Below are 25902 nucleotides of genomic sequence, written 5' to 3' on the forward strand. Positions count from 1 at the left end.
CACTAGTACAGTAAGGAAAATAAGCGACGACCGTAAAAATAAGCATAGAATGCAAAAGCAATTAATTTCTATGCAAGTACAGTCGTCCAATTAGGAAGCGATTTCTAACCATGTAACATGTAAAGCAAGGTAAAAATCATTGATATAATAATAGATACTATATCAATGAGTGGTATTTTTTTTTATGAGTCATTGTTTAGACAGATTTAAATTATAATTCTGAAATTATTCCACGACTAGCTGGAAAAAGTCAGCGAACGGGAAATACTGCCCTTCAGGCCTCATTTAATCGGCCCTCCGGGCTTCGTTTCATCGGCTGTACAGGCCTCATTTAATCGGTCCTCCGGCCTCGTTTCATTGGGCCTACTGGCCTCGGTTGGTTAGGATCTCAGATACCTAGAAATATTGCCCCTTTATGCCTCACAACGAATATATGAATAGTCTAGCTGTTTTTATTATATACGTTCAAACAAAATGTTCACATTCTTATACTTAAATTATTTTAAATTAAACTCTTTTATTCCCATAATTGTATAAAATCATGTTTTACAACCCCTGCTTGCACTTGTATATAACATAGAAATTTGTTTAAATTTGTCTGACAATGTCGGTCACTAGATGAAACTGTCACTGGTAAAATTTATAAATAAAAGTGGAATAAAACTATATACGTAATTTTATTATTATGATAAGTTCATCAATGGTGAAGGCATTTATTATATTCGACGCGTTGCTGCTGGTAGCAAAAGTGCAAGGTTTTACAAGTTACACGTACTGCGACCACAAAGCGAATAGCCTAAGTAGGCTATTCGCTCTGTGGTCGCAGTACACAATTTTATTAAATGTTCATATAATTAGGAAATTTATGTCAATTAAAAGAAAGTTTTATGGAAGTACCTTCATAGGTACTATTTGTGTAAGGTGAATGATTAAATTTAACGGAAGCCAACACTTTGATGGCGGCCTGCATACATAGGATCCACTCTCTTGGACCCCACTCACGTGACATGGACCCCCCGCAGGCCGAAGTCAATCCCTGGGGGTCAATATACACCACTGATATAAGGTGTAAGCAAGAAAGAAATAGAATAAGATAGGTGTTCATTCTTTATTACAAGACTACAATAAAACTATTTATATCCCTTTTTCCTTGGTCCTTCAGTTTTGCCAGCTTTAGGAGAAGTTTTTGTGAAGGATTGTGATTTTTTATTTTGTTTGTTGGCGATTCTTGTTCCAGTCTTTTTGAAATTGTCTGTTTTTTTATTTACATTGTTGTTGGTACTTGCAGTCGTGGAATAAATTACAACACTGTCTATTGTCACTGGTGTTTGGGAAATGCTTTTTGAACTAGTGTGCTTCTCGTTTGAAATATGTTCTGTGCTTTTTAATTTATGCTGTGAACTGCACTCGCCGCAGCTCATGTTACTAGCGCTGGTCCCACTGTACTGATCAATGGCTTGTTGTTCCAATTCCTCGAGCTTTCGATTAATACTCTCATCTGATACTTTGTACTGTTCTAGAGCTTCTCTTTCTAATTTATCATAGTGCGCATCAGCTGAACAGATCGTTTCCGCTGAAGAACAGAAGGACTGGTTTCCGGGTACTGAATATACAGCTTTAATTTGTGTGTCTGCTTTTGATGATTTATTTCCAATATTCGTATCAGAATCTTGAGAAGGGATTTTAGGAGTAAATTTATCACAACTCAAAGAGCCAGCTACATGTTGTTCTTTAGGACTGTTGCTAAGAACAGCGCTGTACAATCTCCGTCGGCTCGTTACAGCGGGAACTTCTGTTACAGTGGGACCTTGTAATTTTTTTTTGCGAGAAGCATTGAAATTTTGTTTGTTGTTTGGATTTTTTGTCTGAATGTGATCGACTGAAGAAAATTTATTACATTTTATGAGTTCTGGATCATTGGCAGAACATTGCTTGTTTGAGTTGTTACCTCCAACAGATACGCTACATTTGGCTTTAGGGGAGTTTGCGCACGATGTTTGTTCTAAAACGCAGATAGTTAAAGGTGAACAGTCAAAAACTGGGGATGCACCTTTTCTAGGAGGAGCAGCGTCACATTTCGGTGAAGACTTCAATAAACAATAACTAGGATTTGATACTTCATTCTTTTTAAAATTTGTAGGGGAATTAGCAGTTTTTTTCAACAAAGTAATGGGTTTGTTTGTCATATTACTCTCCATCTCAATCTTCGAGATTTTGCTATCTTTTTTTCTTCTTCTTGGGTAAGATAAAGGATTGGTTTGCTTATCTGAAATGCCACTTTCACTAGAAAATATTTTTGTTTGTCCCTTCGCATTATTAATTTTTTCATTGTGCAGTTGATCCAGTCGTTTAGACAAAGAACTATTACTACCAAAGGATGAGTTCCTAGACAAATTTGTCTGTTTTCCTAAAAGTTTTTGATTGAATAAAGATTCTAAATAGTTATTGCATTGCTTTTCTACCGTAAGACAATCTTTATTTGTTTTATCAGCCTGTGAATCGACTGATTGCTGCGTTTGAGAAGAAAGTTTTATGTTTTCTAAAGAACGAGCTTTGGAAGAATCTTTTAATTTATTTTTCTTGCTGTTGGTAAGCAAAATTAAGTTATTATTTTTAGTGGCCGTATGGTTCTTGACAATGTTAAAAGTGGTGGTTTGGGGAATTTTCGGTTGGCGACCTGTGTAGGTATCCGGGGGCTTTTGGTAAACAGGTATTGTATTCTGATGACCGAACAGGACCTGGTGAGTCTGGAATGGAAACATCAAATGAACTACTTGGGTCGCTACATCTTGAATTTTCCCTGGATAATGTATACTTGAGTCAGACACATCAGTTTTGGTAATCATTTGATTTTGCCTACAGCAAATAATCGTGTGCTGGTAGACACTGATCAAATTGCTGTAATAAAGTTTCTGCTGCATGATTTCTGGGCCTGTTATATTTTTAGGTATAGGTAGGTTTTTGAGTGCACAGTGAGCATTTGATACGATAGGAACAGCGGCAGAAGGAAATGTGGTATTACTTCTCGGGACATTCATAGTCTTAAGTAGATTATTTTGCGATAAAGCCTTGGGGAAGAGTTCACAAAGCCCAGATCTAATGGCATTGTGGTGGCGTTTGATCGCTGGAGAATTTGGGAAGAACTCGGGAGCTTCGACATTCAACAGATTACTCTTCATCGCACTTTGTATACGGGGAGCTTTATGTTTATGGCGACTTTGAATGATTTTTCTCGATTGCGAGTGTATGGGGGTGGGTTTTTTCTGTTTGTTAACTTGGTCGCTGGAGTAGAAATTCTTCATATGAGTTTTGAAATTTTGCAGGGATTTCTCCAAAGCCAAGGTTAGACTCGGAGTGATGGAGAATATGGGCGTTAGAGGTTTCCCCTTATGATCAAACAATAAGTATTGGTTGAATTTCCAAGCATTTTGAGCTGCCTTCCCGTAAACTTTTGCAGAAAGAATTTTCTCCTCTTTAGTTTCCAAAGTGGGATTGTATACAGCATTGGTTATATCACACCTTAGAGGATCTAAAAAGTAAAGAAAATGAACAGTGAATAGAAAGTCCATTATATCAACAGGTAATCCTCAAGCTAATGAGAATAATTCAATATGTCCATGTATTTATAATTTTCTCAAACTGAACAGTTTGGGTAGGTAGGAAGAGATTGCCTTAAGGCAATATGCCCGCCCTTATATGTATATTTATTGTATATGTATATAAAGTGTCAAATAAATAAAAAAAGTACTATGAGTTTTATAAAAAGCTTTCTTGTTTTGTCAAAAATCCTAGAACCACTCTAGTGATAAACAAAGTTTAGTAAAAACGTTCATAAAACATACACATGCATTTCATACAGCATATAATATACATTACATATAGCAACTATCCAAAATAAAAATGTCTACATTAATTCTGAGTTCATTATAATTTTTACAGGTTCATCTAATAAAATTCAAATTTTATTTTCATTTACTTTATTTTTAAAACACCCTTTTTTAAAATAAATATTTCAAGTCAACCATGTCGGGAATCAAACCCGAGACCTTTTGCATGGTAAACAAACGCGCTGATCATTAACACACCAAGAGGCCGACATATAAACATAAATAGTAAAATTTGGTAATAAATAATATAAGCAGAAAAAATAAGTACTGGGCAGATATTGAGCCGAGAAACAAGCCACTGCTGTGGGCTTTTAGGCATTTCTACACTGGCCAGCTTCTGGTACTTCAACATCTGCACAAATATTCATATACATATATAACAGACTCCAACACATGTTCCAGTGTGAGTACAATAGGTCAAACTTTACCCACCATTATCCCCTGGCAAGCATCCTCAGAACTGCTAATAATTATGCTGAGCTATTGAACTTGCTCCACACCACTCCTGCTGCTATCAAATTAGCTATCCTATCCATTGAATGGCCATCCCCTTAATTCTCCCCTATTTATTTCTTCATTCATCTTCACTTTCTTTTTTCTTTTTCTTAGAATTAATTACATGTTAAGTGTAATAGTTGTGAGTTTATTTCTGTTATTTTCTATGATATTTCACATGTACTTTTAACTTTATATTGTAAGAGCCCTCTGGGCGTTTATTATTAAATAAATAAGTTAATAAATAAACAATGTCATAGATAATAAATAATCAAAATACTATATTGATATAAAAATAAATACTATGCAACAATAATTTGGAATTTAATAGACTACTGCTTTGGTGTTGTGACCGTTTCATAATCATATGTTTTTATTTAAAGACCAATAATTTAGAAACACAATATCTGATATTTGTACATACGAGTACTTAATTTCAACAACTATATGTATTGTTATATGATATAAAATATTTACCAGTCTCTCTGTCCTTAGGAGAAATGTTATCATAGGTAAAGAAGGAAAAGGAAATATTGATGGTGAGGTTAGACAGGTGAAGAGGGAGCTTCAGTTCCGGGTACACAGAGTCTAACTGTAGCAGGAGGCCTGGAATGTTCCTGCCTGCAAAATAGAAAAGCAAAACGTTACAAGACACACAAAGATGTAGGAACGGTTGGATCGCCAGACTGTGAATAAATATAACTCTTTTTTTTTTTTTTAATGTTTGAAGCACTTACTTTGTGGAACATTATTATTTAATATATTAAAATAAAATCACTTTGTTTTTATGTACCAAGCTTGTACACTCTTTCTGAAAATCGCTTTAATTTTGGAGAACTTAATATGTTCATCCAGGACATTAAACACCCTTGGGGCCACAAAAGAGAAATTCCTCTGAGCAAAAGTCGTACGTGTTTTCGGTATGAAATAATTCAAATTACAGGAAAACCTCGTTCGAGCATTCTGCTGGGATCTTCTTTTGTAACCACATGACCAGAAATGTGTCAATGACTCTTTAAAAAAAAAAAATGTCTAATGTCCAATACCTTCATGAATTGAAACAATGTCTCAAACGGGAAAGGGGGGGGACATCAAAGCATCACTCCAAGTATTAATTTTTGTATATTTATTAGGGGGTTCATGATAGACGATAGATAATTAAAACAACTGTGTTAGACTTTTTGGCCTGTTATACAAAAAATAAAAATTACTCCCTTCAGCAAAAATATGGCTGATATTAGATTTATGATTTGATATTTCAATACACAATACTATTATATTTCAAGTGCATATCTGGATGACATAAAACTATTCTCTATGTTTCACATGAAGAAGTGACACAAAAGCGTAAATACATTTTGCGATTATACCTTGTCTTGTAGTTTGCAATGTTGGTAAATCGTTTTCTTTTTCTTCTGATTTGAAAATCTGCAATGATAAAAACACTAAAATGAAAATACAAATGATAATCTAGGGCCCCGATTACAATGGGAAGCTAACACAGTTATTATCAACGATCCATAAAGTAAAAAATAAATAACTGTATGATAGTTTATTTTTTAAAAATGTTCAATTGCAGGTTACTGATGAAGATACTCAATTAAAAAAAAAAAACATAAGCATTTTCTTTGGAATTAATAATTTAATTACTAAACTGTATTTATAATATTAGTTTTGTGACACCCGTTGATGGGAGCTCTCTTCCAAAACCAACGTCATGTTCTTTTTATAGAATAATAATTGATTCACAATGCTAATTGCTAATATGTAGAAATTTTCCATGGAATTTCAGCAATTAGCCTTAATATAAGTTAAACAGTTATGAAATGAACAAAAAAAAAACCTTTTTTATGTTGTTTTGCACAGTCTTCACACCCGGCCGCATGAGCGAGGGGGCGGGGAACACTTCTATCGAGTCTCTGCAGATCCCATCTGGACTGATTCACATAACTTGTCAATATTATTATACGTTTATCATTTATGTAGGCATTTAAGTGACAAATAGTATATTCAGGGGTAAGCACCTAATACTGAAATTTAAGTCTACCTGCCTTATTTGACTATGGTGGCATAGATCGGGAGTCTCTATACGATATAATGCTACAATTTCAAATCCCTCCAAAACTGATTAGACTTGTCAAATCAACCATGTCAGACTCAAGATATCAGGTCAAAATATACGGAGAACTAACGGAAGAATTTGCAGTGTCCCAGGGATTAAAACAGGGAGACGGCTTGTCCCCAACTCTTTTTAATATTGTGCTCGAACATGTCGTAAGAAGAACTCTGATAGACATTAGCTCCAAAATTTGTTATAAGAGTAGCCGACTTGCCGGGTATGAGGATGATATCAACATTGTCGGGAGATCAAAACCAGCCATTAAAGTGGTTTTTGATCCCTTGAAAACAGCTGCGCTGCACAAGATGAGGGACTGCAAATCAATGTTGAGAAAATAAAAATGATGACAAAGAGCAGTGTTCAATATAAAGATAATAACTCCTTCAAAGTGGTCAAGCAATTTACCTACCTGGGCTCTGGCATAACAGAGAACAACAAGGATCCAGCAGAAATCAGAAAAAGACTCACAGTGGCCTACAAAACATTATTTTCTTTGCTGCTCGTGTTCAAATACCGTAACGTCCACAGAAAAACCAAAATGACCATTTACAAAACCATTATACTAACTGTATTAGCATATGGGTGTGAGGCGCTTACACTGACAGTGAGAAAAAATAATCAGTGGCGCATTCAGTTTAACAAAAAGAACTGTACAAAATATACCAGGCCCCGAGCATCTTGGCACATGTGAAGTTGCTAAGATGAAGATGGGCCGTACATGTACAGCGAATGCCTGATTCATGTGTCTCTAAAAGATTAATGAATAGACACCCAGTGGAAGGAGATAAGTGGGAAGACCCAGCCCAAGATGGGAGGATGAAGTGAGGAAGGAAGTTGCGGGAGGGCAAAGCTGGATATGGGCTGTAGCGCCATCGGAAAGAGACTTGACTCGACTATCATAAAAAGAAATCAATTTATACAAATTCCAAGTCAAGTGCTTTATTGAATTAGTTGTTTATTGTCTACTTTTAATAATGAACATGATTTAAAACAATTTTAAGCTGCCAGAATTTAATTAGTCCATGTGCTTTGTAGCGGCAAGCCGTTTGTTTGGCGTCATAGCTATTAAAGTTATTTATCTTCACTCGATTTTTACCTAAGAGTAGCCATTGAGTCAAAAATGCTCGTCCAGGGTTCTGGTTCTTTTTCACACTCAGGACTGTATTCTTCATCCTCCAGAGCACAGAGTTTTTATATAAATACATTTTATTTTATAAAAAAAAACCAGCCACGATCATCTCGGTCACTGGTTATTCCAAATTGTGGATTTAAGTACCTTATTCCTAAGGGGAGGGATGAGGTCAGTGCTATACAAGCTCCTGATGTCATTGCGACCTGTGAAGATCTATTGTGACGGGTCCCTGTGAATAGTTCTATAAAAAATCTGGCTACTGTGTGGAAGGCGAGAGTTCTCATTTTGCTAAATCTCCCCCCCAAGCCCAGATCCGTAAAGTATCGGGCTATTAAGTAAGGAGCGAGCTCTTTAACATCTTCAGATTTGAGTATCACTCGTCTTTTATGTCTATAATAAATTAGAGTAATAATCTATTTCAATTCATAGATTTCAAAGATACACAACACACACACAAACCATTCAAAGCAGGGTAAAATAAACAGAACGCCATATCAGTCAGTCTTTGCATGCAGACCTCGCTACTCCTACATACATACATACCTATGCACGCACGCTTTCATCGTTCTTTCATCAAAGATTCTTAGTAATAATCTAAAAAATAGTTTATCATATACTTGTCTGGTACCGCTAATGAAGAGCTGACTATACAAGGATCCACAAACTGAATCAGATGGAACACAAGTCTCGTCATTTCCTCCTGTCAATTTTTGATACCAGTAATCTACCTAGAAATTAAGTTAGTTTAATAAGATAAATGATTTCAATTAAAACTTCAATAATTTCGGGGTTGCGAGTGTAAAAGATCTTCAAAAAGATTGTTAAAACTTGTCTCCTAACCTTTCTCGAGAAAAATGGTTTGTTGTTAGATAGCCAATATGGCTTCCAGGAAGGCGAAGGCAATGCCGACGCTATAGCTGCCATTACTCTAAAAATCACACAAAGTCTCGATAGTGGTAAAAAACTTATCGCAGTATTTCTAGACTTCGCCAGACCTTTGATACTGTGTCTCATTTATTACTTGTAAAAAACTCAGACACACTGGTATCAGAGAAAAGGCTCTTACTCATAGGTAATCAACAATAGCTTTTAAGACACCAGCAGGGGAGTTTTAGGAGTGAATGAGTCACAGTATCTTCATGAAGTTCCACAAGGAACTGTCTTAGGACCTGTTTTCTTCCTCGTATATATAAACTCCATATGTGATTTGAGTAATGGCGGAAAAACTATAGCGTTTGCTGATGACATGGTTGTTCTGTTCGGTGTTTCAAAAAGCAAATTGCGGCATAAGAAATGTCGAAACTCGCTAGATGACAATCTGCTTACGCTAAATGTGGATAAAACCAATTATCTTATGTTTAGTATCAGAGATGGATCAACTGTTCGTGTCAACTATTAAAACCAGCTGATAATATAAAACATCTAGGCATTATCGTTATTAAGAATTTGCTATGGGAGACAAAAGTCCAGTTACTGGTATCTAGATTAATAAAACTCAGCCATGTCTTTAGCTCGATATGTAGAAAATGTTATTATGTATTTTGAATATTGATTTGTCATAATATTTATAAATGAAGTGATTTTAGTATAGAAGAGTCACGACTTAACACGGAATTTTCTAAGAAATCAGGACATGAAAATTAATAATTGCGTTATAGTAAAATAGTGTATTGTGGGTATTAAAAAAAAATTTTTTTTTAAAAAGTAGCCATGAGTAATTTATTATATTTCACCTCTGGTAACATCCAGCACTCGAGATCATCAGCATTATTATTATCATTGATCGATTGAATTGGAAGTTTAGCTATGAATGACGACTCTCCATTATCCACAGTATAACAATTCTCTCTGGAAAATTATATTATAAATAATATTTATTTTTGCTTCAATATTTTCGATTTACTTTTATGGCATCCCTATTATAATAAAATGGCAAAACAACAGCTTTACTGAGTAGTATTTTTAATGGACAACTATGTATTTTGAATGGTCCAACCTCAGAATAATAATTCGCTGCCGCTTATAGAGCCGCCCACATGAACAAAAACCATTCCAGGATTATCAATCATGAAATCAGCGACAGTTTGTAGCAAAACAATGGGCCGTAGGCGTAGAATTAAGAATAGTTCAGAAACCGCATACGCATATCAAACAGAAGGCGACTAAACTACTCATAAATGAGTAGGTTTACATTTTGGCTTATTAGTTTCTTTGTAGACGTCGCTCAGTACGCAACTCCCGATTTTAATTCAACTATGCCGTGTTGTGTCATTTTAAAGTGTATAAATACCGCTGGGATATTAAAGAAACAGGATGGGATCACATTTCATGTGTAATTAGCAAATGTATGTGTAAGTAGCAAATGCATTACTTAAAAATTTAATTCTTTTTCCATCTGTCAGATTGTTGAAGAAAACAAAATTGACATTTCGTTAGTGTTGCCAGGGTAGTAATTTTTTTTACCTTACTTTGCTCATCTAATTAGAGAACCAATGAAAATTGGATCTCGGGTTAAACAACGCCGTGGTGGACATTCGACTGACATTATCTTCAAAACATCAAATATTATTTAACATGATATAAAAATATCCATTTTATGTAAAATACAATTTGTTTTATATTTTAAGTTTAAAGTTCATTTGTTAAATTACTCTTAATAAATGACCCTTTACTTATCTACTCTGCTGTGTCAATCAATATTTCCGCAAGCACAGTAAAATTTTAGAGAATTTAACAATTTTTTTTTCCTTACATTTGTGTTGGAATTATATTTTTTTCCATTGTGCAATATTACGCGGCGGCATCACGAATGCGCGCGGTGAAAGTGCGGCATAGTGGGGTAATTATTAGACACAGTCCGATGTATTCAAATATGATTCTACGCTCCTTCTGGCTATTCTTAATTCTATGGCCGTAGGTACTTAAATCGAGAATTGCCAAATAGGTATTAATTTACACTGTATTTTTTTTTAAATATACCAAAGTATTTCATTATTTAAAAGGTAGGCGTTACACATTTATAATTATTTCAATTTATGTTCTTATAATTCTTTTTTTATTATTGTAATAAGGAAATTTCCACAATATTTATGAGCAAAGCGACAAAATTATCCATTACACTTCTGTTATTAAACCAAAAATTGCAGGGCTTTTTGATATGCAATAGAGAGAAATGGCATCTCTATAAGCGGACAGCGTGTTATAACTCCGAGAGCCCAAACCCACCTTTCTTCATTGTAATAAAAATTTCCATAATATCGAGCAAGTCTCGATTCAGGAATAACATTGCTGACAGCAACTTGTTTTTCACTGTATGAATTCTCAATGCAATCATTGGGAGTAGCTCTTTCCTTTACAGGGTTATCTGCACAAAACAAGTTTTTTTTAATACATATTTGAATACCCACGTCCTTTATAAATATAAGCTGTATACCTATCTATTATTTTTTTAATGTTTTGTGTACAGTGGAACATATTTATAATTAATCTGTTCCTGGGCCCCGATTACAATGGGAAGTTAACAGAGTTATCTTCGACTGTCTATAAAGGAAAACCGATAATTGTCTACGAAAATGAGTCTATTTGCATGAACATTTAAAATATCTTCGTCGGTAACCTATGATTGAACATGTTTAGAAGAAAAAATTGTGTGCATATTCTGCTTTTCATACAGAAAACTTATTTTTACTTTGTAGATAAAATTAAAGATAAATGTTAACTTTCCATTATAATCGGGGCCCTAGGGGTTTAACAAATTAAAAAACAATTGACTGAAAATTAAATAATCTTGAAATTGACCAAAGAGGGAAAAAATTTTTGAGAAGAATATATGGAAGTCTAGGTATTTACAGGGCTAATGACCTGTCATTGACTGGTTTAAGTGGCCACTTTACATACGGTGTAACATTCACCAATCTGCCTATGTTTAAACCACATTTCCTCCGCTCCTCCATTTGTTGACTTTATAGAAGGGGCCAATCAAATCATCCAATGACAAGTTATAAAAGTTATAAGCTCTGTAAATGCTTAGACTATATTCCTGTCTCAAAAATGTTTTCCCTCTCTGTTGCAATAAATTTAAATCTTAATACCTCCCTAAGGAGTGGGATTCGGCCTCATATACAAGCATTAATTTGGACACACTCAAATTACTGTTGATATTTTTTTTGTTTGTCCGGGTATTTTTTTAACATATTGACTGAATTTCCACCAATCACATTTAATAATAATCTACAAATCTTTTTCAGTTTACATAATTACAAAAGATAATGTTCATACATAGGTTTTCATGTTTTTCAGAGGAAACACTCTGTTCTCGAAACTGTCTTGCATTAAGATCTTGAATTCTTTTTTGTGACCATAGTCTCTGAAAATTACAACAGCTATGACATCATAATATTTTTTTTAGGTAAATTTATAATATTTTAATGTGGGTGTCTAACAATTAATAGGGTTGTGGTCCCACGGCTAGTGTCACTGACTTAAGGATCAGAAGTCAGAGGTTTGAACTTTGAACCCCACTGGACCACAACTTGATTTTCATTTTATAAAAGTAATTTATTTACAATTTGTTGGAAATGGTCTCCAAAATTGAAATAATTGAATAAATCATTAAAAAGCAAATACGTATTTTAAAAAAACATTTAATAAAAAAAGCTTTTGTCACAGTTCTTGTTATATTATCTTCACTAATAGTGAATAGAGAACAACATAAACAAAACAATTAGTGTCGTTATTTTGTGATGGTAAGATCAGTACTCTTGGGCTTAAGACGCCAGTCCAGGGACTGTGGAATTTGATGTGGAAATTCGAGGCTTCAGCCAAGTGTGTCAACTACTACACTACAAACTACAGCAAAATGCCCAACAGTCGTCGGCAAAAATCAAAATGAAAAAAAAAAATGCAAATAGGTTATTTCAATATGCACATAAAAACACAAATCATTAAATTATTAAGGTAATCAGTTTGTGAAGAGAGTATTATCAACACATGAGATTTTTGTTTACATTTTTGTTATAAAAATACCACACAAACTAAGTGCCAATAAGATAATAATAGTTTATGTCAACATGACAGAATAAAAATACAGTGTAAATTTCTAACAAAATGTATGATTATCTTTTCTTGTCAACTGATAAATTAGTATTTTATTGTAAATAATTAGCTATGCAATTGAATGAATTGCGGATGAAAATAACCTGATTAGCAGTAATGTATTCGTCACTAGATTGAGGCGCCCAAGCAACATTTGCATACAGCTCAACTTCTCCCCAAGCTCTTGAAAGTTTTTCGTCCTCCTGGTTCATTCAGTACAAGAAGAGTTAATATTTATTTGTTACTCTTTAATAAAAATTTAAAGAACCCTTGTTATTCTGGAAAAATAAGAAATTATAATAAGTCACTACACAAGTATGAAAAGTTATTTTTTACCGACGAGTTATAAAAAAGAATGAAAACTCGACAACGTTCTATTGAATTGTGATTTTTAGTATAGTTCCAAACATTATTTTTATAAATTATAGCGGTATTTTTAAAATGTTATTTTAAAAAAAAACTATGTAAGTACCTACCATCTTTTTTAAACAAAATCTGGTCGTTAAAAATATAATTTATTAGTCTTAAATTAATATTTAAAAAGTATGAACATGTGACAGTGACAGATAATATAACAAACAACGAGAGTATAATTTGTGAAACAACGTTTGTGTTTGCGTTGACCCATATTTTATCTTATTTTTATCATATTGTTTTGTTAAGTACATATTTTTACTTTAAAAGTAAAATTTTGTTCCTAAAATGTTCGATAGTTTTAGGGATAAGCTTTATTCAGTAGTTCAGGATGGGATTAACCTTAATAATACCGTTCGTCGGAAAATATCAGAGGTTCAACATTCGTCTAAAAAAACCTCTAAAACTGTATTTATTCCTCCGGAATCTTTCGACTACTTCACGGGTGCAGATTTGTTAGAGAAATATCAAAAACAATGGACGCAATTGCACGAAACTGCCGAGGAAAACGCCAGGCAAGCGGAGTTCATAGACGCCATGATGTTGGGAATACACAAGAATGTAAAGAAACGACTGGAGGATATAACGAATATTAACGCTTCTCTGGGTAGTCTGCCGAAAGTTATAAGTTCCGTGGAAGATTGTGTTAGTAAACTTAAAGTCGCCAGTGAAAAGTTTGCGGCTGTCGAAACGGAATTAATTCACTTAGAAGCTATTATAGATAGGTGCGATTTTGAACAGAGAAAAATGGAGCACAAGTTTCAACTGCATATGTATAAAGAGAAGAAATTAGGTTTGTAACATTTGATTTTGACCTTTGGAAAGTGGTGCATATTTTAGCTGGGTTTACAAGAGAACAATACAACAAATAGGACAATATTGTCTTGTCTCAGCTCCATAAACAGACTTGACTTTAAAGTTATGTCGTCATCAATGGCTATAGATCGTATTAAATTGTAAGATTTAGGGTTATGGTTTATTTCTTGGAAATTATTAATATTATTACCACTGTGTGTATTTTGGTTATTAGAAAATACTGAGGCAAAGAAATTTGAAAACAAATTAGCAATATCAGTTCCATCTTGTGCAGTTACATCGCCATAATTCATCGTGTCAGGAAACAGGTGATTTTTCAAAACTTTTTACATGTGACCTGAGAATTTTCTGAATCCCAGATTTGCCAGAAGAAATGTTTTTGTACACAAGAGCTGATATTTTTTAAATATCTTTTTTAAATAGTCCAGAGACTTATTGAAACGTTTCCATATTTTAAAGAACTTAATTTTTTCCTTAAATATTTTAATAATAGGCAGTGTTTACCACAGAGGATATTTCGAGACATGTTTTAATTTTGTGGGTATGTGAGTATCAATTAATTTAGTAATAATAACATAAAACGGTTTCTCAGAGGTATCAGTGTTAGTTGCATTCTTCTTCTTAGTTTTTTTGGCTTTTTTCACCCCTAACTGGGGTGTTCTAGCCAGTGTCAAGTTTAAGATATCTTATTTAAATATTTACACATGTGTTAGTACTATACATACAAGTTAGTGTGTTAGTATTTAATATTACATACACTTTACATAAAATATAACTTATTTACAACTTAATTCCATTTATAACTACATACTGTTCAGAATCCATGTCCGGGACTCTGCCATTTGCGAATGTCAGCTAGATGAGGAAGAATTAAACCATATTTTTCTTGGATGCCCCATAAATGATTGTTATCCTGATTTCCTATCCGACCTCTCTGATATTAATATCCCATTCCCTATTCATATTTTAACTCTCCTGTCCCCACCCAATAAACGTGTATTTAAAATCTTATGTAAATATCTAGTTGTAAATGGTGTAAAGTTGTAAATATGTTTTATTATTATATGTATATATTATATTAAATACTAACATACTAACTTGTACATATTATATTACTAAAACATGTGTATATATGTAAAAAAACAAAAATACTCGACACTGGCCAGAACACCCGAATTGAGAAGTGAAAAGGCCAGGAAAAAAACGAAGAAGAAGACTATAACTACATATTTACATAAAATTTTAAATATCTGTTTATTGGGTGGGGACAAAGAGTTAAAATATTAGTGGGGAATGGGACGCTGATTTTGGAGAGGTCAGATTAGAACTCAGGATAACAATCATTTATCGGGCATCCAAAGAAAACATGATTCAGATCTTCCTGTTAGTTGCATTAAAAACAGAAGACCAATCAGTTTGAGATAAAACATGATGTAATAAATCATTGGCTTTGTGGGATAGCTTAACTTTTCTAGGAACATTTGTGATTTTGGTAAACCAGGGGATTGAAAGTTCAATTATTAGTGAATTATGGCGTCAGTCTTCTTTTACCAAGGACGTTCCAGCACTTGAGACGCAGACTGATTTATTGCAGAAGACAAGATCAAGTGTACGGTCATAATGATTAGACGTATGATTATATTGCGTAAGGTTAGAAAATGAACTGCAGTTCAATATAATTTTAGAGCACACATCTGTATTAGAGTATAAACTCAAATCTAAATCCAAATATCTCCAATCAATATTAAGCAAGTTGTAGTCTCCTATAACAAGGAAAATGTCTTTAGAGTGGTTAGTTGTCAGTTTACATATTCTATCTGTATGAGATGATATGAGAGATTTTCGGCCTAAAGAGGACAATTTTGGACCAATTCCTAGTAGATAGGAACATAGATGGATTTTTAAGCGAGACTTACCAACTTCAGGTGGCACTAAAGTTAGCCAAATATCTTCGGTATCAGTTTTCCACGAGTTATGTTATGATACATTTGTAGTATTCTTTTATTGCTATCATTACAGTATCTCTATCTCTCCTGTAAAGCTTGTAGCGAGATTCAATAAATTCTTCATCATTTATACTATCTAACAGCCAAGTCTTTGTTATGCAGATAATATCAAAATCATTGGCAAGAACGTTGTGTAAGAATTAGTGTTTTCGAGCGGAGACCGTGAGCGTTCTGATAAAAAATAAGTAATTTTGACTCTGCCATGGCTATAAAAGTGATAGTATTAGGTAGCTTCGCGAAACCTCATATAGGTCATTATTAATAAATCCACCATGTGAAAAAGTGTATGTTTGTGTTGATAACAGTGATGTGTAAGTGTGGGTGTTATGTAAAACATTCTATAAAAAATATAAAACATAAAATTAGAAAATATTTTTCAATTTAGATATGGTGTATACACAGATATGTGGCTGTATATATATACTATAGGTTTTATAAAATTTCGCATCTCGTACCTGTACGAGACGCGTTTCCGCCTCGTATAAAGAATTGTGAGACTGTAAAAATCTCGGCAAGGCGCTGGTATTCTACTGCGAGCTGCGATAGGTATCAGTAGCCCGTAGGTATGAATATTTATCCCAAATACTGTCGGCTGACAGTGGCGGCTAGCAGGTTGTAAATCCGCTTCAGAATTGGGCTGAGTCCAGGAAAGGTGCAGTGAAGATCTGAAGACGAAGTGGCGAAGTAATCGGGCAGAGTAGAGTTAAAAGACAGTGTTTACTGTTTTCGATCGATGTCTTTATTTCTCACATGTGCACATATTTATACAAGGTTACAAAATCTGACCCTACGGTTAACTTAGGTATGGGAATGGTGCCGGCTCCCCACTCTTGCCAAGTATTCTCTCGAGCGGCCAACGTAAATAGGCGCCTTCTAGCCAACGTATAAGCCCCGACCCCTGCCCCCGTTCCTCCATTGCACAATCGAGCGCCGACTAGAGTGGACGTGAAAGGGCCGCTAGCTTGACACGCTCCGCTCAATTCGTCCTTTATACGGCAGCAGCCGGTTAGTCGCGGAATTAGCCTCGCAGACTCATACATACTAGGTTACATATTAAATACAACTTAAATAATGATTGAAACATTTATACTAACATACAATAATAAAAGAAAGGACTATGACGTCAGCTACAGTACCCATAAAAAACAAACGTTATATTGTCTTTTGAACTCTTGCATCCCTTAAAATGATTTTATTTCCTCTGGTTAAATGCTCATTTACATCAATTTTCTTTCCACCTGGGATAATAAAGCCCGGCGCCTTTTTTAAGTTTGTTTTTTTTTTTACTGCGGCCAATAGTTAATCTTTTTTCTTTTGTTTTTAATTTGATTAGCACATTAGAAATATTTTTATCATTGTGTAGATTGATTCGTGAGCAAAATGGAGATCTTTTGGCAGATAAAATATCCTCTTCCTTCATACTGCATCCAACGGATGTAGCTATATATATATAGTTGGATAATTTATAAAGCGCCATTTTTGTGAAAATCACCTCAAGGGCGCTGTACAATTAATAAATATCCCAGTACGTCTTGCAGCTACAGAGCGCATGGACGGTTGGGATTCTAGTTCCTCGTTTTCAATTAAGATCAATCAAAAATTATAACAGATAGGAGCTAGATTACAGGACGTCTTGCAGCTACAGAGCGCATAGACAGTTAGAAATTTAGCCCCCATTTACACATTTTAAAAATTTACAAATAAATTTAGTGTATTAAAAAATAATAATAAAAAGGAGTAAGATTACAACACGCCTTGCAGCTACTAAGCGCATAGACGATTGGAATTCTAGACCCCGTTTACAAAATTTAGGTATTTTAAAGTTATAAAATGAAGCTAGATAACTAATCATCTTGCAGCTACAAAGTGCATGGACGAGAGGAATCCCAGCAAAGTTAAAACAATATCAATAAAAAACAAAGTCAAGTGTTCATGCCAAGAAGTAAGCAATAAAAAACTAAATAAATCAAACACTGTTTCAACTCCATGGTTAACAAAGGGAGATAGATGTCCGAAGAGAAGCTTTTGTTGACCGTAGGTAGATATCGTCGCCATGTGGCCCGCTGGCTGGTAGATAGTTTCTGGAAACGCACGTGTGTAGTACTATTATGCCTTTTGTTCCAATGACTTTGTGTCCATTTTGGTCCGTATTATTTCGTTTTATGAGACGCAACATTCCTGTTCAAATTCACTTTTTTACATGAATATTACACAAACGCGTGTATAAGCGGTTTGATTTATCATTTTGTATATTATTAGAAGGCAGATATTTGAAATATTATGCTGCAGAAAAAGTTGCAAAGATGAATTGAAGTGTCTTCAGAAATCCTTGTATTTCTAGGTTATTTATGTAATTGAACTGCTAGCTTCAGAGTTGAATCTCTCTCATGATAACATTCTTCCTTTTAGTTTTTCATTTTCTTCTACTTTTGTAATACTATTTTCTATATCGCAAATTTGTAGATCATATCGTTTTTAAAGCTTTCAAATGACTGTAAAAGTTCACACCTTTTCACCCCGTCATTTATGTTTGTCTTCATTGTGGTCTTTATTTCGCCGTAACCCAGAGATGGCATTTGACAAATCTGGATTTGCTGAAAACAGTTGCGGCAAAATAGGAGTTGGAACGTTGTTGATTGTTGAAAGAGCATTTTTTATTTGATCTTTTATTCTAGCCATTTTCGTATAGACTATTTATTTAATATTGTTTTTTAAAATAAATAAATATTACAAAACATTTTTTAGTTTATGGTGTTTGAACACTTTGTACAAGTATTTTTGTTTATGGTTTATAAAAACACTTAAATATTATAGTCTATGGTTTAAATAGAAGTATATTATTAGCTATGGTGATGTTATTTTTTAAATTTGACTTCATAATTACAACAATAAAATCAGCAGTCATTCAAAGAATTTCAAATAACATTTGAAGGTGGTTTTAAAGTAATCAAAGTCTTGCGAAAACTTTCACTGACCACTTATATTGGTTGCCACTAATTGAGGGATAGCAATGGATCGTGAAATGTTTAAAACTATAGAACCGATTTTCGCTGTAAGCAGAAACAAAGGTACTTGTTTATTATTATTTTGTTTTGTTTTATGAATTACAATGAAAATTTAATTGTGTACTTTGAAGTGATTTTAATGCATTGACACCGGACATTTTTTCGCCTTCGAACCAAAAATTTTACATGTACCCAGTAATTACAGTGCAAGTATAATAAAAGAGGCAATTGAAATACGTAGATACCCAAATAACATAAACTAATACAACGGGCTTAAATTAAACTCAACATGGTTCCCAGCACTACATACTACAAAAACGAATAGAAATGTGCCGTCTGCTGACTGGGACACGGTACAAATTACTAGTACACATACCATTTTCTACAAAACACTCAGTTTACCCTGAAGATGGCTCCTGCAATGGTAACCAAAAAAGAAACATAGTGTTAATATGCATCACAAATATGGAATCCCATGTACAATGTGCAGATATCACACATTGAAAATATTCAAAAGAAATTAGTTAAGTACATGTGTTTCCGGTTGAAACTTGAGTTTAAACCCGATCAATATATTCAAATATGTAAAAAGCATCACTTATTACCTCTGCAAAAACGTCGTGAAATAGCTGATATAATTTATCTATTAAAAATTGCCTCTGGTTCTCAATTGACTGTCCTGAACTACTATGCAAATTATCCATTAATGTTCCTTCCAAAGTACTAAGGAATAACCTTCTTCTAACATTCCTCTCGTTTCATCTAATTACAATCAAAATTCATATTTATGGTGAACTTTTAATAATTTTAATGTATTATCAAAATCATTGAACATAGATTATTTTGCGAATAATCATAGTGACGTGCGGCGTTTGCTCTCGAAATAATTGGTACTGTTTTTTCTTTTCATATTATATTGGATTACTGTTCATTTTATGTTTGAGAATATTTTTTAACTTACTGTGGTGTTATTTGTGAAAACCTGTAATTGGCTTGTTTGTAATTTGTTTTATTTTATATTTAAGAAAATGTAGCTGTTGGTTATCCAAATAAAGAATAAATATGTGTTTTTATCTGTGGGGAAAGTAGAACCAAAACCTATGAAAGCTACTCTCAAGTAAAAATCCTGTATATAAATCCGCCTGGTATATTAGTAGGCGTGTTTGCTTACCATGCTGAGGTCCCGGGATTGATTCCTGGCAACTGAATGTAGAGCGAGTGTTCTCATATTTCTAAATCTCCACCTCCAAGCCCAGATCCGTAAAGTATCGGGCTTTTAGGTAAGGAGCGAGCGCTCTAACGTCCTCAGGTTCAACGAGTGCCCTCCCGAGAGGTAGATCATTACTCTTAGACATAAAGATTTATTTATTTATTCATTCAAAAATAAACTCGTTTACAGATTCATAAACTTATTAAGACTTTTAGGCTGTGTCCGTGCTAAGCCGTAATAATTAACAAGAATAAAATATACATAGGAAAATAAGTTAAATTATAATAACATGTAATAGAATATTAATCCAGAAAAATAAAGCATAAAATAAAGAATAAAATAATAAATAATAACATTCTTAAGAAGATAACATTAAAAATAATCCAATATTCATGTTAAAATATAAATTATACGAATTTAGTTACATACATAATCAAATATACAAAATAAAATTGAAATCAATAGAAAATAATACTGATCAAAACAACAAAAAAGATAAAACTGTCAACATGTACAAAACAGTTCTTCTAATTTAATAACAAAATTCTTATTTTGACTTTGTATCTGCAGCCGCCTTGGAGGGGTGCCGAGTGAAGTTGTCAGAGCAGCAGGCCGAAGAGGCCCGCAGAGCAGAGTCTCGCCAGAGGAAGCTGCTGCAGGAACGGCAGTTGGAGGCGGCCAGCGCCTTCCAGCACGACATTGCTCTGTACAAGACACAAGGGGAACTTCCCAGTAAGTGTTTCAGACCCCTGGCATCAAAGATGGCCAAAGTCCTAAATTAGTTCTCAATTAGCTGATATTAAATCATTTTAATTTATTTAACTTTTAGACATTAATATTTGTACATTGTTGTTTCTTCCAGAAAACCAATAAAATAAATGGTGTTATTTACATAATTTTAGTTTGAAAATATACCATTCGGCAGGCTATTGCCGACTCGAAAGTTTGGTCCATCGGGCCCATTTGGATAGTTGGAATCTCTGGCACCTAGAAATTTCAGCTCTTTGGGCCATACATGGTATTTTTTTCTGTTCGAAGCAATCAAAATCTAACAAGGAAGAATCTGTCATTCAAAATAATGCTTCCACATTAAATATTCAGATATATCAAATATCCACACCAAAGTTATGTTAGTGAGCGATCGAATCGTAATGAAGAAGAAATAACTGTTATTTAAATTAATGCTACCAGATCTACACAAAATGTTCAGACAGGTATATCAAGGCTTTTCTGCTTGTACTCCGAATTACAAATCGCTTTGGAGAATAAACATTCATTTGCATTATTCCAAGATTGTTCAATCTCCCAAAAATCATTTTTCTAGCATGGAAGATCTTCAAATGAAAAAAAGAATGAACTGAAATAATTTAATTAAGTTAATTATTAAATTTAAACAAACCAATGAGGAACTGCAGCCTTACTTAATTGGATACAAAAAATGTTTTCTTATGCGCGGTAAAAATTAGAGCATTACAGCAAACACGTTAGAGCAATACAGCAAATTTTCTTAAAAATGTACTAAAAAGATTTAAAAAATATTTTTTTTAATCAAACTAGTTTGAACGACGTCACTAGTTCATATGAATCAACCAATGAATGGGAGTACTTACTTACCGTAAACGGATCAAACGGCAGAACTAACTGAGAAGAAGTGGAAGAGAACTTGAGTCGTCACACGCGGATTAATTTCAGAAATACAAAACTTAAAAAATTCATAGCGCTGATAGATAATACGATACGTAATTTTTTATTTTTTTTTGGCTTAACTAAGCTAAAACTAAAACTTAATATTCTATTAACTAATAAAAATAAACCACTGAACTTCCTCAATGTGTACCACTGAAAAATCTCTAGATTTCGTGGGTAAATAAAATTATAATACAGTTGAACTTGGTTATTATGAGGAAGATGGGGCTGATTAAATTTGCTAGTTATAAACATTGCTCATTTTACTAGAGAAAGGTTGTTTTTAATCCGACCGCCATCGCATATAGTCACCAAGTAAACAAATAAATAAATGTAAAGTTTTTTTTTAAAAAGGAATAACCTGCTAAGCCTCTATTTTCAGGCTTATCAGCAGGTGGGATAGAGGAGATGTGAGAGAAGGAGGAAATGATAAATACACCACAACACCCAGACCAATTGAGAAAAAATCTAGGATTTTTTTTTTCTTGCAACTGGCGGGAATCGAACCTGCGGCGCCAGTTTCACAGTTGGCCGTCTAACCAACTGCGCCACGGCGCCTGTCAAAATAATCAATACTCCGCAGAAGTTTCAAATGAATCATTACTTTAGTACACGCAGGATACAAACTATTTTTTAAACGGTTAAAAAAACCCTCCGATTTAGATATTACGACATATTAATTTGTTTGTTTGATAATTTTGTTTTTTAACTGTAAACATATTTTTTCTTAGGAAAGATGTCATTTACAAAACAACTCGACAAAGAAACGACACTGGAAGAAATTACTCTGGACCCAGAGGATACGGGAGAGTTGGACGATTTTCTAAACAAATGAAGACAGCTGGCTGATCGTCATCTCGTCACCGCCTTTCTGAATCCGTCTACCTAGATCCTCGTAACTAATAGTTCCACGGTATCTTTACCTGTCCTCAACATATCGACTTCAACATATACAGAGGAAGGTTGAAATGGGAAATAAAAAAATAAAATTTTAAAATCTATGTCAATCATCCAGTTTAATAATCGGACGAGCTCTAAAAAATGAAATTCAAATGAAGTAAGCGGTTTAGAGTAAAATTATTATCTTTAGCTGTTTCGCTACTCGGATGATTTCCAAAATGCCACCAAAAAATTATAATACCAAAAAACTTCTACAGGAATAAATAATGTTACTGCGGAGTCAATTCAAAAACATTCCTACAAATAAAGCAGATATTTTGCCAAGGTAGAGTAGAACATGTTTCGGAAGACGCTTGACCATGGCGCTAGTGACAAAATGGGAGGTATCGCTACTCTTGGATTATTTCCCCCCATTTTAACTCTTTATAACTCAACTTCTTTAAAATAAAAATAAAACAGACGTTTTGATACCTTTGTGCAAATAATGAAACACAAATTTTTTAGTTTTTCAAAATTTTTCACAATCAAATATAAAAAAACTTTAGAACATTCTAATATGACATTTGTGTCACATTGTGTTACAATGCCTCAAAGTCATGAATATTAATACATAGATATTACGACACTTAACTCATGCCCAACGCGTATTTAGTCATTCTTCGATCGCCAGTCAAGTGTAGCGTTTAGAATTGAAACCAAAATGCCCGCTTGTGTCACGAAAGCAATTGAAGATCTTTCGGATAAACATTGTAAAAAGAATTGTGTAACTTTTCATTGCTAAATATTTGTTCATGAGTGATTAACAAAGCTTGAAACTTATTTTTCAAATATTCTCAATTATAAATAAAATAAAAATTAAATGTCAAACTACGCCCAGCGGCGCAATTGCTAAGCTCTTCTTACTTACAGGGCTGCGCTGATAGGAATACGTTTTTAAAATATAATTTCCCAAAATCCAGTGAAAAGAAATAAATGGGTGAAAATTATAAGGAATTTGAGGAAATAATCTGATTGGGTTCAACCAAAAACGAATGTTGATTGTCAATGTTAAAACACAAACTTTTTTACATACCAAAAATGAGTGTCCTCCGATTGGTAGCATATGCATGCTCATTGAATGCAGCCCTGGTGTAAATAAACAAATTTCATAACCATGGGTACATTTTCGTGTCACTACTTTTAAAAATATTTTACTCTATAGGGCACGTCTATGTCAGTGCTCGAAGTATTCTCAATTGTCAAAGAAATATGAAATATTTTTAAACAATTATTTGAACAAAGCCCAGAATATGTACTAAATAGCACGAAGGAATATTTTTTTAGTTCATGGCGAGTGAATCTCAAATGAACTTTCTAGCAACCGACATTATCATGTGATCACCTGTTTATGAGAAAGTGTATTTTGATTGCATTAAATGGTGTGTATGTGGGGGGTAACATTGATTTAAAATGAACTCAAGTGTTTATTTTAGATTTTGTAAGTTTTTAAATAGTTTGTAACAAAGCTGTCACATGATGCTATACAGGGTTAAAGGGTTTTATTAGATTTACTCGGTTGTTGTTTTAACAAACAGTTTTTATTAGTCGCGGGATTGGATTATTAAAAACAAAACAAATATAAATTGAATGGCGTATTCCTTGATTTTAATACATCATTAAGAAATAAAATATTTAAAATGTTACTCATAATATTAACTCGAAATTTTCTGGACCAGATCACACTCTTACTCTAAATGCAAAAGAGTAAACTATAATCTATCATTCATTGCCAATTTTATTGTTGAAATTTCGCTGTTTATAGGTATAGCCAAGCAAAGCGACAAAAACAGTTGTCAAGATGGCAGCCAGCGGAATGAAGTTGGTGCAAATTGAATTTTCAAAATGTTTTTATTCCATACAATACAGCAATATGACCCCTCTATAAACAGTCAGGAGTTGCACAAAAGAATGTGAAGGAGTTTGTATACCTTGGGAGTAAGATCGCCTGGGATGGTCGGTCAAAGAGCGAGGTTGACAGCCGTGTACATCAGGCGAGACTCCCCTTTTAACAGGAAATCAAATTTTTTTTAGTCAAATAATGCACTATGCCTGAAACTATGCAAGCTTCATGTCGAGACCTATTTATGGAGTATTAATGTACGTCTGCGAGACATGGTGTCTATCCAAAAGAGACAAAAATAAACTAGAGGCTTTCGAAATATGGTCCTATAGAAGAACTTTCGAAATTAGAATAATAGAATCGAAGGAGGAAGGCACTTGATTAAGACCATCTCCGAAAGATGCATCAGATCGATTAGACACATAGTGCGTCACGAGGGTATAGAGGGGATGCCTGATGGGACAAACTACAGGGGGCGCCCTCGCCGAGATTTCCTCGAGGGTTTATGCGAAGATATGAGCTGCAGGTCATGTAAAAACCTGAAGAGGGCCGCACAGAGGACAGCCCAGAGTGGCAGTGGAGATGCAAAGCTTCGGTGCAAACCAATCCATCTTAGAGGATTGAAACCAGAGGGGGATAAGTGGTAGCATGCGCATTATTACTCTAAGGTATTTTTTGATTAAAAAACCAATCAGTTTTCGGATGTGTAATATGGGTGTAAGAACTACATATGCCTTTTAAATCATTGATAAACAGGCGGATAAAACAATTTTTATTATGATAACAGAAACCAATTAGGATAATTAAGATCTCTTAAAATGAGTAATTGCTAAGAAGGTACTTTCAATAGTCTTACTTTAACAAATATAATCTGTAATATGATACATATCAAATATTATTGAATAAGAGTTTTATATTAAATACAATTAATTGTATTGATTCCCTACAACGAGAAAAAAACAGGTAACTGATGAACCATCATTATTCCTTTATTCTATAACTACTCTTAGGCAAGAAATCTGTGGAGATCAGTCCTGATAATATAGAAGTGGATAAAGTTAAAAATGTATCAACATTTTATTGATATAATATAATATTTATTCTGTTTAATTATTACTTGTAGATATAAGATATTCAGGGTTTGTAGAGGTGATATTATTATAAAATATGTGTTAAATTTAAGATTGAATTTATAATATTATAAATAAAATTATTTAGTAAAAAATACTATTTAATTTTTTTGAGAGAAAAGAAAATAC

At 33.7% G+C, this 25902-nt stretch overlaps 2 protein-coding genes and 1 long non-coding RNA gene across 10 annotated transcripts; 2 read left to right on the top strand and 1 right to left on the bottom strand.

Annotated features, from left to right (window-relative positions):
- On the top strand, positions 1-3399 carry LOC148273907 (uncharacterized). The gene is made up of 2 exons (XR_015824432.1): positions 1-129; positions 3324-3399. It is a non-coding gene; the product is annotated as an uncharacterized LOC148273907 (long non-coding RNA).
- Positions 1097-12968, bottom strand: LOC148273908 (uncharacterized). Of its 7 annotated transcripts, XM_088237991.1 has the most exons (9): positions 12832-12968; positions 11912-11999; positions 10859-10997; positions 9367-9481; positions 8251-8361; positions 6226-6319; positions 5753-5810; positions 4860-5003; positions 1256-3529 (listed from the first exon to the last, which is right to left on the bottom strand). In XM_088237991.1, the coding sequence occupies exons 1-8, from the start codon at positions 12937-12939 to the stop codon at positions 4928-4930; spliced, it is 789 nt and encodes a 262-aa protein (XP_088094117.1). In that variant the 5' UTR covers positions 12940-12968; the 3' UTR covers positions 1256-3529; positions 4860-4927. The 7 variants fall into 7 exon arrangements, with proteins under 7 accessions (XP_088094111.1, XP_088094115.1, XP_088094113.1 ...); XM_088237985.1 differs by lacking the exon at positions 5753-5810 and having other exon boundaries at positions 1097-3529; XM_088237989.1 differs by lacking the exon at positions 12832-12968 and having other exon boundaries at positions 1097-3529; positions 8262-8361.
- A 279-nt stretch (positions 12969-13247) lies between these two features.
- Dysb (dystrobrevin binding protein dysbindin) lies at positions 13248-23619 on the top strand. 2 transcript variants are annotated; one of them, XM_088237992.1, is made up of 3 exons: positions 13248-13934; positions 20749-20910; positions 22596-23619. In XM_088237992.1, the coding sequence occupies exons 1-3, from the start codon at positions 13430-13432 to the stop codon at positions 22697-22699; spliced, it is 771 nt and encodes a 256-aa protein (XP_088094118.1). In that variant the 5' UTR covers positions 13248-13429; the 3' UTR covers positions 22700-23619. The 2 variants fall into 2 exon arrangements, with proteins under 2 accessions (XP_088094118.1, XP_088094119.1); XM_088237993.1 differs by lacking the exon at positions 13248-13934 and adding an exon at positions 18709-19031.
- Positions 23620-25902: the final 2283 nt, after the last annotated feature.

Source organism: Micrasema longulum, unplaced genomic scaffold (assembly GCF_059751315.1).
Source record: "Micrasema longulum isolate JH-2025_06_02 unplaced genomic scaffold, ASM5975131v1 h1tg001806l, whole genome shotgun sequence".
NCBI classification, from domain to species: Eukaryota; Metazoa; Arthropoda; class Insecta; order Trichoptera; family Brachycentridae; genus Micrasema; species Micrasema longulum.